Source organism: Schistocerca serialis, chromosome 4 (assembly GCF_023864345.2).
Source record: "Schistocerca serialis cubense isolate TAMUIC-IGC-003099 chromosome 4, iqSchSeri2.2, whole genome shotgun sequence".
Lineage (NCBI taxonomy): Eukaryota > Metazoa > Arthropoda > Insecta > Orthoptera > Acrididae > Schistocerca > Schistocerca serialis.
In genome coordinates, this window is record NC_064641.1 from 58,075,371 (window position 1) to 58,090,071 (window position 14,701).

Below are 14,701 nucleotides of genomic sequence, written 5' to 3' on the forward strand. Positions count from 1 at the left end.
CAGGAGATTTGTCAGAACAGTCCGATAGTGCTTACTGAGCCTGCGTTTATCTGAATCTGTTATGGAGTTAGTGAGTTATTAATTTTTATAGATCAGTTTATGTCCAAAACGTTTAACATTTAATAAGTCTGAAACTAAATCTCATAGCGTGAGCGCGTCTTCACACCTACACTCATCTAATTTTTCCCATTAAAACCACGTTACTGGTTTCTCTATCACTGGTTTGGTACAGTTTTTATTATGAGTCTTCCTTGTTTCATATTTTCTTTTCAGTTCGTTCAAATGGTCTGTGCAAGAAAATTACTTCTTTTAAGAAATTTATAGGCTGATACTGAAGAAAAGCTGTTGACATGATGATAGCTTTGAGAAGCAAATTCTAGATCATGATAGTCATGATTACATAACAACCTCTTCTTTTGTAGCTACCTACTTATTATATTTCAGTTAATGTTCTACAAGGAATAAAAATACTTGCATGTACTATGAAACTTTAATATTGTAGAAGTTACATTACATACAGATGATGCATTGCAAATATTTAATTAATTTAGTTATTAATAATCCTGTAATGAATGAAAGATTAAAATTTCAAAATTTAAAGTTTAGTGTGTTTTTGTTATTTATGCAGAAGAACATACCTAATGTTTGAAGTATCAGAAATTTATGACTCATGAAGGCTAGCCATATAGGAGCAAAGCAGTTCTACAATATTTCTACAGAGGTCAAAAGTAAATTTGTTAAAACAAGATATTTCGCTCTACTCATAGAAATGCTATTACTTACAAAGGTGTATTAAATCTGTTAAAGATGCTACAGCCATTTGAGGTACCTGATGTGACTGAAACTTCTACTTATTCTAAAACATTTCAGACACAGCAGTAAACAATTATATCTGTTATCATTTAACTTCATATTCTTTTTCTTTCTTACATGTAACACAAGTAAGGCTAATGCTGAAGAAATAATCAGTTATTAATTGAATGACTTATTACTAACATAATTTCTAAATCATTTATTTGATTTTAGAAGCATATGTTTCTGTAATGTCTTTTGTACCATTTATTTATTCCGTTGCAAAATGGGACACAATTTTCAGTGGAGTTTTGTATTCACACAGACATAAATGCTCACACATTTGGGTGATTCATCTATTACTAGTTTGCGTTTTGTTGTATTTTATGCTACTGATATTACCTCATTCTACATTTCAGACACAGCAATTTATTTCTGTTTCAATCACAAGATTTTGAAAGCAAAAATACCTTGAAATTATAATCGTTTGGTTTTAGTATTTTTACAACTTGTAGCCTAGTTGATTAATTTGTTTCAAAGTTGCCTCTCACTAGAAAACTCTCGTCTTCATTTTCAGAGGATGTTATACCGCCCATGGACAGCAATCAGTTTTTTCAAGTGGATGACTGAAGATGGTCGGAAACTTCTAAGATTTAAAGGTTTTTCCAGATCCTTCACGGAGAAATCAATTTCCCTCGTAAGACAAAATCTTTCTAACAAAACTATCAGTGCAAGATCACTGTCAACTTGCCTTCTGCCAGAAAACAAACTGGGAGTAACGGCGACTGAAAAGGAGATAATTGACGAAGTGAGTATTTCGCTCTGCCGTCACAGGCAATTTGTTCATAATTTCGTGCAATAATATTAGATGATTTACTCAGAGTAGTGTGATATATGAAATGTCCATCAGGGCAGATGTAAAATTTTAAACAAGGGTATTTCAAAAACTGTTTTTATACATTGGTTCAAATGGCTCTGAGCACTATGGGACTCAACATCTTAGGCCATAAGTCCCCTAGAACTTAGAACTACTTAAACCTAACTAACCTAAGGACATCACACACACCCATGCCCGAGGCAGGATTCGAACCTGCGACCGTAGCAGTCCCGCGGTTCCGGACTGCAGCGCCAGAACCGCTAGACCACCGCGGCCGGCTTTTTATACATTGTTTAGTAGCATTTAGCATCATCTGAAATTTATTTTCTGGTCGGACAAATTAACGCAAATTAGAGCGCATACAACTACAGCATCACACACATATAAGTCGTCATGCATTAAACAAGCCCAACAGTACCATATTAGAAGCTTGTAGGTAATGAAACCTCTGGAAGTGGTTTATGAATAGGGTCAATTGTAAAAATATATATCTCGAAAAGGTAACACTATCATAATGTAGCTAGTAAACAATAATCATATAGCTACGAATGCATTAGATGTATTGCAGTCTTCAATGTCAGATATGGTGCCTTATAGTCTTGTTACGAGGTAAAAAATCTTTTGTTGTTACGATGCCATGAAATATTTTTTATACATACACACCCTACATAACGTAGCTTATGCTACTTCTCCCATTTTACCATCATGTTATTCACTGAGTTCCTAGGACTGACAAATAGCTAGTGTGTATAAACTATTGTATACCATTTCCAAGTCGTTATTATCAGACTGTGATGACGAATCGAATGTGGCATCAAACAGAGTAATAAAATCAGCTATACAACACGCTGATTATATCTCATACCATAGACTGGTTTATAGTGCAACGTTGGTGCTTTTTAAAAGTGTAGAAAAGCACATAACTTTGCGACACAATGTGCAGAAATTGTTTTCAACGCTACTTATTCCCTTCTTCCAGTAGAAGTTTAGATACAGAGAATCTGGGGATACCCTAAATTGTGTAACAGACAGCAAGTGATGTCCCATGAACGACACAGCACGATGTTTCCCATCTCCTAATATGAGGAGCCTCCTGTTAATGAAATGCATTCAGATCTATACAGCACTCCGAGTGTTCCTACAAGCAACAGCGATACCGACACTCATGTGGCCTCACTTATCGTTTCATGTGGATACGGCGTTTTATGGAAAGCTGGAAATGTCTCTTGCAGAGAAAAGTAACAGGTTTTATGAAATTACATTATCGTGAGTGATCCATTAAGGGTACTTTTTTAAGTGGTGCAAAATATTCACACAAAATTTCCAGTTTTTTGGAATGCTTAAGACTCATCAAGAGCTTGTGAAAATTTGAAGGATCTCGCAACCTACAGGGGCGCTGCTCAACGGGTGCCTATTTTCGACCAAAGCACTGTATGCTTTGCTGCTTTGCTTCTCTGGGGCTGCCACCCTCAATCTCTTCTATGATTTTGCGATGTAGCATTCAGGCTCTACTCTAGATTTAAAAACTATTGGGGTTGCCGCTTTTTGTTGCCAGTCTGCGACTGCTTTGGTGTGACCTACCAGTTTCCTCCAGTGTCACCGTCTTCATCTCAGAGTAGCATTTACACACAATGGAGCTAGTTGTTCGTTGTATAAATTCTAATTTCTGTTCTCTCTTATAATTTCTGCTCCCTACATCTCCCTCTACTACCGTGAAAATTATTCCCTGATATGACATATTTCTTACCATGCTGCCTGTCATTCTAATTAATTTTTTCCACAGATTCCTTTCCCTGCCCATTCTGCCATTCTTTATCTGTTTACTCAATTTTCAACACCCTCTTGTTTTGTGTTTTTTCCACCAACAATCCTACTAGTCTGGATGGCTACTGTTGTCAATTCACTAGGCACCAATAGCACAAACAGTAGTGCTGCCAAGCTAAGAAGGACTGTTTTCAGTTTATCTACAAATATTGGATATTTCCAATTTGCCTGAAGGTTTGCGAATAAAATTATATTTTTTTAAACTTAAAATAAACCATAGTATCAACAATAAGGTCAGTTATTTAAAATAAATTCTCCAGTTGGTTAAGCATCACTGATAAATGGTCTGAAAACCGTAAACTAGCACAATACCTTTGCTATCAAAGTCACTTCAATAATAGTTTAGAATACTGATTTGCATTTAATGTCATAATCAGTATTATATACATCAAAACCTATAACTTTACTGTGACAGGGGTCTGGGGATAACCCACAATATAGGCAGACATACTGTAGGTACAGCAACATTAGAGAGGTATCTGTGGAGAGGCAAGAAAAACCCATGGTTTCAATTGTTGTAGCGAAAACAATATGGAAGACTGGCTGATCTGACCTTGTAACATTAGCCCACATAGTTTTTATACACTGGAACTACAACTACAACCATATGAAAGTTAGAGGGAAGTTCAGCCATTATACTTCCTGAGAACACGTAGCTCGGCTGTATGGTTTAGTAATGACAGCCTTCTCCTTGGTAAAACGTTCTTGAAGTAATATAGTCTCACATTTGAATGTGTGGATGGGGTAACTCTGAAGAATGTTATCGTTAGAGAAAACAAATCTGCCATTCTACTGGCTGGAGTGTGGAATGCCAAAACCCTTAATCAGATAGGTAAGTTAAAGAATTTAAAGTGAAAGATTATTAGACAGAAGTTAGACATGTGGAAATTGATGAAGTGGACTGGCAGGAAGAAATGACCATCTGGTTAGGTGATTTGAGGCTGACAAACCCAAAATCAGATACGTGTAGTGCAGGAGACTTGTTGTTGTTGTTGTTGTTGTTGTTGTTGTTGTGGTCATCAGTCCTGAGACTGCTTTGATGCAGCTCTCCATGCTACTCTATCCTGTGCAAGCTTCTTCATCTCCCAGTATCGACTGCAACATACATCCTTCTGAATCTGCTTAGTGTATTCATCTCCTGGTCTCCCTCTACGATTTTTACCCTCCACGATTCCCTCCAATACTAGTCAACTTGTGCCACAAACTACTCTTCTCCCCAATTCTATTCAGTACCTCCTCATTAGTTATGTGATCTACCCATCTAATCTTCAACATTATTCTGTAGCAGCACATTTCGAAAGTTTCTATTCTCTTCTTGTCCAAACTATTTATCGTCCATGTTTCACTTCCATACGAGGCTACACTCCATACAAATACTTTCAGAAACGACTTCCTGACACTTAAATCTATACTTGATGTTAACAAATTTCTCTTCTTCAGAAACGCTATCCTTGTTATTGCCAGTCTACATTTTATTTCCTATCTACTTCGACCATCATCAGTTATTTTGCTCCCCAAATAGCAAAACTCATCTACTACTGTAAGTGCGTCATTTCTAAATCTAATTTCCTCAGCATCACCCGACTTAATTCGATTACATTCCATTATACTTCTTTTGCTTTTGTTGATGTTCATCTTATATCTTTTCTTCAAGACTTTGTCCATTCTGTTCAACTGCTCTTCCCAGTCCTTTGCTGTCTCTGACAGAATTACAATGTCATCGGCGAACTTCAAAGTTTTTTATTTTAATACCTACTCCTTTACTACTTGCTCAATATACAGATTGAATAACATCAGGGAGAGGCTACAACCTTGTCTCACTCCCTTCTCAACCACTGCTTCCCTTTCAAGTCCCTCCACTCGTATAACTGCCATCTGGTTTCTGTACAAATTGTAAATAGCCTTTCGCTCCCTGTATTTTACTCCTGCCACCTTTAGAATTTGGAAGAGGGTATTCCAGTCAACATTGTCAAAAGCTTTCTCTAAGTCTACAAATGCTAGAAACGTAGGTTTGCCTTTCCTTAATCTTTCTTCTAAGATAAGTCATAGGGACAGTATTGCCTCACGTGTTACAATATTTCTACAGAATCCAAACTGATCTTCCCCGAGGTCGGCTTCTACCAGTTTTTCCATTCGTCTGTAAAAAATTTGCTTTAGTATTTTGCAGCTGTGACTTATTAAACTGATAGTTCGGTAATTTTCACATCTGTCAACACCTGCTTTCTTTGGGATTGGAATTATTATTTCTTCTTGAAGTCTGAGGTTATTTCGCCTGTCTCATACATCTTGCTCACCATATGGTAGAGTTTTGTTAGGCCTGACTCTCCCAAGGCTGTCAGTAGTTCTAATGGAATGTTGTCTACTCCTAGGGCGTTGTTTCGACTCAGGTCTTTCAGTGCTCTGTCAAACTCTTCGTGCAGTATCATATCTCCCATTTCATCTTCATCTACATCCTCTTCCATTTCCATAATATTGTCCTCAAGTACATCGCCCTTGTATAGACCCTCTATATACTCCTTCCACCTTTCTGCTTTCCCTTCTTTGCTTTAAACTGGATTTCCATCTGAGCTCTTGATATTCATACAAGTGGTTCTCTTTTCTGCAAAGGTTTCTTTAATTTTCCTGTAGACAGTATCTGTCTTACCCCTAGTGAGATAAGCTTCTGCATCCTTACATTTGTCCTCTAGCCATCCCTGCTCAGCCATTTTGCACTTAAAGTCGATCTCATTTTTGAGAAGTTTGTTTACCTTTTTGCCTGCTTCATTTATTGCATTTTTATATTTCCTCTTTTCATCGGTTAAATTCAATATTTCTTCTGTTACCCAAGGATTTCTACTAACCCTTGTCTTATTACCTACTTGATCCTCTGCTGCCTTCACTACTTCATCCCTTAAAGCTACCCATTCTTCTTCTACTGCATTTCTTTCCCCCATTTCTGTCAATCGTTCCCTTATGCTCTCCCTGAAACTCTATAAAACCTTTGGTTTAGTCAGTTTATCCAGGTCCCATCTCCTTAAATTCCTAACTTTTTGCTGTTTCTTCAGTTTTAATCTACAGTCCATAACCATTAGATTGCGGTCAGAGTACACATCTGCCCCTGGAAATGTCTTACAATCTAAAACCTGGTTCCTAAGTCTCTGTCTTACCATTATATAATCTATCTGATATCTTCTAGTATCTTCAGGCTTCTTCAATGTACACAACCTTCTTTCATGGTTGTTGAACCAAGCGTTAGCTATGATTAAGTTATGCTCTGTACAAAATTCTACCAGGTGGCGTCCTCTTTCATTTTTTACCCCCAATTCATATTCACTGACTATGTTTCCTTCTCTCCCTTTTCCTACCATTGAATTCCAGTCACCCATAACTATTAAATTTTCGTCTCCCCTCACTACCTGAATAATTTCTTTTATCTCATCAAAGATTTCATCAATTTCCTTGTCATCTGCAGAGCTAGTTGCCATATAAACTTACACTGCTTTAGTAGGCGTGGGCTTTGTGTCTACCTTGGCCACAATAATTCATTCATTATGCTGTTTGTAGTAGCTTACCTGCACTCCTATGTTTTTATTCATTATTAAACCTACTCCTGCATTACCCCTATTTGATTTTATATTTATAACCCTGCATTCACCTGACCAAAAGTCTTGTTCCTCTTGCCACCGAACTTCAGTAATTCCCACTATATCTAACTTTAACCTATCCATTTCCCTTTTTAAATTTTCTAACCTACCTGCCCCATTAAGGAATCTGACATTCCATGCTCCGATCCGTAGAACGCAGTTTTCTTTCTCCTGATAATGACGTCGTCTTGAGTAGTCCCTGCCGGAGATCCGAATGGGGGACTATTTTACCTCCGGAATATTTTACCCAAGAGGACGCCATCATCATTTAATTATACAGTAAAGCTGCATGTCCTCGGGAAAAATTACGGTTGTAGCTTCCCCTTGCTTTCAGCCGTTCGCAGTACCCACATAGCAAGGCCATTTTCGTTAGTGTTACAAGGCCACACCAGTCAATCATCCAGACTGTTGCCCCTGCAAATACTGAAAAGGTTGCTGCCCCTGTTCAGGAACCACTTTGTCTGGCCTCTCAACAGATACCCCTCTGTTGTGGTTGCACCTACGATACGACTATCTATATCGCTGAGGCACGCAAACCTCCCCAACAACGGCACGGTCCATGGTTCATGTGGGGGGGTGTAGGAGACTAATACTAAATAATAAAATAAAATGAAAGTATGGGTGAGTTACTTTGAAAAGCAGTTATGTGGCTACTAGCTCCACAAATGATAAAGAGAATGAAAGAACGTACGATGAGATAAATTATTCAGATCGTTAAGGGAAAATATAATCCAATTGTGCTGATTTATTGTAATTCGATAGAAGGAAAATTTGTATGAGAACATGGCCTTGGATGGGGGAAGAACAAAAGGGGGGCACAATGAGAAGCAACTCATTCGAAATGCAGAAAAAGTGTGGTATGGAACAACTTGATTAACAGAAGGGATAAGTAGGAGGTATGATGTGGGTGTTCTGGGCCAAAGTGTATCATTGATGACCATCAATAATGTCATCAAAGACATCATCGATGAGTCATTGGATTTCCCCCTCCCCTACATGACATAGACCAGTTGTCCTGTATATAAAGCGGTAAATTCAGAATTGGCGAAAAATTAAAAAAATAGTCCAATTGCACTAGTGTGTGTCCCTACTCCTATGGTGTAGGGCTGTATAAATTGGCGGGAAATAAAGAAAAATAGCTGGTGTATCGTCATGCGGGCTGATGTGGAATACTGGCACTGGCTCCATGACGTTAGAAACCAAGATGGCAATGCAGGATGTCTGACCCACAATAGTGGGACAGTCTCTGTGACATCAGAATCCAAGTTCTGGAATAATGGCCCTGGCTCTGTGACGTCAGAGACAAAGGATATTTTTGCAGGTCCAGGCTGTGCGCTGGGCAAAGGATGTCCTGCGTAAAATGTTTCCCTTCCAGCTATTATTCACTCAGAGGTGTATAGTCACTGCTTCACTTAATTCTAGGTTTGGATCTGTAACACCACACCAGATTGCACTGTCATCAGATATGATTTCAGACGCAATAATATAGTGAATTCTCATTAGGTATTTCCCTCTGATGTCATCATTTAGATGGCCAACACATATGTTTGTGTGTGTGTGTGTGTGTGTGTGTGTGTGTGTGTGTGTGTGTGTGTGTGTGTGTGGATGTTATTTCAGTTCAAAAATCAAGTGTCCACAGTTCCTACCAGCCCACTTGCATTATGCTTAAGCTGAATGATTGTCACTATCATGTTTAATTGAACAAGAGCAACTGTATCTTAATTTAAACAAAGGCTGGGAGATGAGAAGGGCCCTATACCCCTATACCAAACCCAAACAGCTCCCACTGCACCTGCATTGCCCCCCCCCCCCACTCCAAATCAAACTTATGCCACTGCTTCCACATGCAATGCGTCAACCAGGCCACAAGTCTCTGCACCACTCTGGGATTGGGTCACTGTGAGGCAACACATCCGCCACTGGATGAAGCATGACTGTACCAGAAGTAACCAAGCTGGCCACAATGTGTCCTGCCGGTTCTACCACCTGTGACCTGCAGCAACAGGCTAGCCACCCAACTGCAGGTAGACTGGAAAGTCCACTACTGATGTGGCACATGACATTTACTAATGGCCACCTCCATCCACCCAGTCACCAACTCAGTGCAGCACAGCACTATATGCCACGTGGCATCACTTGATTCACAGCAATGGCTACTGTGGTTCTCTTGCATGCTCAGTTACATTATGAAATGTAACCCTTGATACTGTGCTGCACCAGTGCAAGACACATGATTAACCCTACAGGTATCGGCATGATCGGAAACTCAAACCTGCCTGCTTGGGTTTCACTCTGCTTCTAGCTAGGAGTCAAGACAGAAGATGTTTGTCTAAACCCGGTAGGTACTGCCCAGAACTTTCACTCTATAGTCTGCTGTTAATTCAGATGTGCTGTGTAGGCAGTAATCAGCCTCCTATATATGTAGCTGTCACGCTTTACCCTTCCATATTATCCACTCAATAGGAATTTCAGTGCTATTTGCAACAGACCCATGAAAATTTAACTTCTCAGGAATCCAAACAAATGTACTGCAGAACTGACAAATTCTGATCAAGTTTGATCAATATCAGAGCAAGATAATTTGGCATGAAAAATCAGATATGCTAAGCAAAGAATATTTTGATTCAAAGCTAGTAGAACTCAGTCATGAAACAAAAAGCTTGAAGATGCTAACCATGCATTAACAGTGTTTCTTTTTGACTGTCGTTCACCCACAAAATGATTTAAGTCGTGAGATCAGTGTAGCAGAACTCTTCTAGTCGTAAATTCCACATAGTATCATTCAACAAACACAATCTTCTATCCTAGCAAACATTCTAAGATTAGGTTCCTCCCTTACATACAGCCACACAACCACAATACATTGATCATACATTTTTCTTCCATGAAGTTACCAACACTGTATTGCGAAATATATATATATTGCAATGTAGCGTTGGTAGTATAATGAAAAGTCGGCTCCACCTACATCATGTATGCATCATCAGTGTTCTTGCACGTAGATATATATATATATATATATATATATATATATATATATATATATATATATATAATCTACTGTGTGTTTATGTCTAATGCGTTGTAGTTTCCAATTTCCAGATGATATTGTGGAGTACCTCCTAAAGAACAGGTCTCAACAGGAGTACACTTTTATTTTCAGTTTTTTTTCCACCCAAATTCAGTGTTGGAATGCTTTACGATCGTTAATTAAACCCAGTCGTGGTTTTTGAAAACACACGTTAAAGTGATACAAAATTAATATTTCCGCTACAGATTGGTGTAAGCTGTGTGACAACTTAATAGCGATTGCAGGCATCTTTGTTGCTCAAACAATACCTTCAGTGATACCAGACGATCACAAGATCGGTGCTGGTGACTCTCCATGAACAATAAAAGTTTTCTTACTAAATAGAATCGGTTCACATAAAGGAACAGACCTTCAAATTTAATGTACGGTAGTTTTGCCATACAGCATGCAATCGACCAGAGCTTCAGCCAGCAGCCTAACGTTTATAGCTTCCACGAAGCACTGTGGATTAATTTACAGGAATTTTTGCTGCGAATCCACTGGAAGAAGATGTAGTACAGTATTACGAAGTACGTTGTAGGTCACTACATGGAAGTATGTTTGAGTTTACAATACTACATGTAGGCATAGAACTGACATCTTCTTTGGCTATATGTACATATCTGTAGAAACAAATGAAGCATATCTGTGATCTTATTTTATCCTATAAAAACCCCTTGAATGCTAGTGTAACCGTATAACATTCATTATGAGTGGATGGACGAAGCATCCTCGCCATAAGGACTTCTTTGTAACTGATGATCTGATAATCCTTCAGAAAAATAAATAACAAGAATGAGGCGCTACCGCCCAGTATTTCAGGTCGATTGTTTGTTCAGTGTCTTATGGAAAAACGACTCTCCTCATGTCCTTGCTAATACATCCAGATGATATTCACTTTGAAAATGTGTATATATTTTGAAAAATACTGTTTCAGGCCAAGTCCCAACTACTGAAGGAGATACTTTCAGATGTTGACGTTATTGCGTATAAGACTTTCAACCAAAGTGATGAAGCACCACCACTTGAAGGAGTAAAACATAATAAGGTGTTCATATGCGACAATGTCATCGTGGAAAATCAACATCAAAAACCCAAATACTTCTGTTTTGACAGATATAGAGGTCTTAATATCTTACAGACAAATTCAAGGATCTCGAAGAAACTAATAATACAAATGTTATTATTGCCTTCAAATAGGATAACATGAATTTAAACATTTACCAGGCACATGTAAGAACTGACATGACATTCGATAAATTTACAACTTTATGTAGAAATTGCTGGAATCATCTACAGCATAGCTTTGTTGTTGACGATAAAACTGAATGGTTGAATGAAGGCTGTTATTGCTGGAGCTTTCAGGTTTTTTTTAAAGATGATGATGATTGTGTGTGTGTGTGTGTGTGTGTGTGTGTGTGTGTGTGTGTGTGTGTGTGTGTGTGTTTGCGTATTTTGTGTGCGTGCGTAGTGAAGCAACTGGGTAATTACGACATTTTATTTTACGGTTTGGGTAAGTTTGCGAGGTCCCATCCACAGTCAGTCTGAGATGGAGAGGCAAACATTCGTCTGTATGTTGAAGTGAAAATTCAGATGTTTAACTCGAATATTAAACATCATGCTACTAGACTTGAAGTACACAAGAAAGCTATCAAAGAGTTAAATGCTTATTCTGAAGTTAATCCACGAATTAACTATAAGGGTTGATATAATTGATAAGAAGACAACATGATTAACATCACAGCTTTATGTAACTGAAAGGGAGGCAAACGAGTTGTACATAAGTTGAATCCGTTTCAAAGTCTGCAAGTAGATAACAACGTTACACAAAAAAGGCTTTGAAGCACGTAAATCTGTTTGCGAGATACTTCTGTTGCTGAAGTTAGGGCATTTGGATAAGACAGGTCACGCACACTCAGAGGCACGTTTTTGCCTGTCACAGTATCTCCTGGATGACTCTCGAAGGCTAAAGAATAGGATGAAGAATATACTATTGGTGATTTCATTAAACATTACTTGGGATACGTAGAACTTACAGGGTCAGCAAGGAATAATCATATATGCTGGGTAGTCAGGCTACAAATTTAACCAAGAGTGTAGCACAGGTAGGAGAGACATAATCCGAAAGAACACCTCATTTACTGAAGCTAATATTCTTCAAAACTACAAAACTAGACAGATATTTAAAATTATGGTCAGATATTACACTACTGGCCATTAAAATTACTACACCAAGAAGAAATGTAAGATGGTAAACGGGTATTCATTGGTCAAATATATTATACTAGAACTGACATGTGATTACATTTTCACGCAATTTGGGTGCATAGGTCCTGAGAAATCAGTACCCAGAACAATCACGTCTGGCAGTAATAACGGCTTTGATACGCCTGGGCATTGAGTCAAACAGAGCTTGGATGGCGTGTACAGGTACAGCTGCCCATGCAGCTTCAACGCGATACCGCAGTTCATCAAGAGTAGTGACTGGCGTATTGTGACGAGCCAGTTGCTCGGCCACTATTGACCAGACGTTTTCAATTGGTGAGAGATCTAGAGAAGGTGCTGGCCAAGGCAGCAGTTGAACATTTTCTGTACCCAGAAAGGCCCATACAGGACCTGCAACATGCGGTCCTGCATTATCCTGCTGAAATGTAGGGTTTTGCAAGGATCGAGTGAATGGGGGAGCCACAGGTCGTAACACATCTGAAATGTAAAGTCCACTGTTCAAAGTGCCGTGAATGCGAACAAGAGGTGACCGAGACGTGTAACCAATGGCACCGCATACCATCACGCCCGGTGATACGCCAGTAAGGCGATGACGAATACACACTTCCAATGTGTGGCCACCGCGAAGTCGCCAAACACGGATGCGACCATCATGATGCTGTAAACAGAACCTGGATTCATCCAAAAAAATGACGTTTTGCCATTCGTTCACCCAGGTTCGTCAATGAGTATACCATCACAGGCTCTCCTACCTGTGATGGAGCGTCAAGGGTAACCGCAGCCACGGTCTCCGAGCTGATAGTCCATGCTGCTGCAAACGTCGTCGAACTGTTCGTGCAGATGGTTGTTGCCTTGCAAACGTCCCCATCTGTCAACTCAGGGATCGAGACGCAGCTGCACGATCCGTTACAGCCATGCGGATAAGATGCCTGTCATATCGACTGCTAGTGATACGAGGCCGTTGGGATCCAGCACAGCGTTCCGTATTACCCTCCTGAACCCACCGGTTTCATATTCTGCTAACAGTCATTGGATCTCAATCAACGCGAGCAGTAATGTCGCGATACGATAAACTGCAATCGCGATAGGCTACAATCCGACGTTTATCATAGTCGGAAACGTCATGGTACGCATTTCTCCTCCTTACACGAGGCATCACAACAACGTTTCACCAGGCAACGCCGGTCAACTGCTGTCTGTGTATGAAAAATCGGTTGGAAGCTTTCCTCGTGTCAGCACGTTGTAGGTGTCGCCACCGGCGCCAACCTTGTGTGAATGCTCTGAAAAGCTAATCCTGTCGGTTAAATTTCGCGTCTGTAGCACGTCATCTTCGTGGTGTAGCAATTTCAATGGCCAGTAGTGTACATAAGGCGGTGGTATTTAAGAAAGCCAATGACGTAGGGGCGAAATATACCAATAGCTCGAAATAGAAAGACATTTTTAAACAATCATTAACACACGAACCTGGCAATGGTATTATCGACATTCAGAATTAACAATTACAGCTGCTCACAGTACTGTCTCCAGCAGGGAATAGAGAACATTAGAATGAAATCATTTCTTGAAGTTCAGAAGATGTACAGGGTGATTCTAAAGTCACTATACATTTTGTACTTAAACAAATTTTATTAACCAATATGCAATGGCACTGCAACTTGTGTTACAATAGGACATAATTTCAGTACATTTCAATGTGACCACCTTGCATGTCTAGGCACACCCCCCAGCGCTCCACTGTAGACCAAAAAACCTGCCCAAGCATATCTGGTGTAATCTCAGCAGCTGCCGCTCGAATCCGCTGTGTTAAGTGTTCAGTGCTGCGGATCTTCACCTGGTATACCTTAGACTTGATAAACCACCATGCAAAAAAGTCTAACGGTGTCAAGTCAGGAGAGGAGGGTGCCCACATCTGTGGAGAGGCATGACCAATCCATCCGCCGGAAAATGCTTGATTCAGATAATCTCGAACAACGAGGGCAAAATGGGGTGATGCACCATCCTGTTGAAAAACAACAGTATCCATAATCCTATCAGATATCAACTGGGGCTCCAAAAACTGTTCCAACATATCTACGTGTGTGGTTTTAGTAACGGTTTGTTCTGCGAAGAAGAAGGGCCCGTACACTGTTGACCTCGTTATCCCCAACCACACGTTCACTTTCGCTGTGTCCCGTTGCCACTCCTGCAGCACACTTGATTGTTCGTCTGCCCAGATCCTGCAGTTGTGTCTGGTCACATGTCCACAGGTATGAAATGTAGCTTCATCACTGAACAAAACATTTTGCATCA

At 39.6% G+C, this 14,701-nt stretch overlaps 1 protein-coding gene across 1 annotated transcript in view; it reads left to right on the top strand.

The window, feature by feature from the left end:
• Positions 1-14,701, top strand: part of LOC126473881 (cytochrome P450 4C1-like) — a 331,661-nt gene that overhangs the window by 204,902 nt on the left and 112,058 nt on the right. Inside the window, exon 4 of the mRNA XM_050101217.1 lies at positions 1,370-1,600. Coding sequence (XP_049957174.1) covers positions 1,370-1,600 — 231 coding nt within the window. The remainder of the gene's footprint in view (positions 1-1,369; positions 1,601-14,701) is intronic.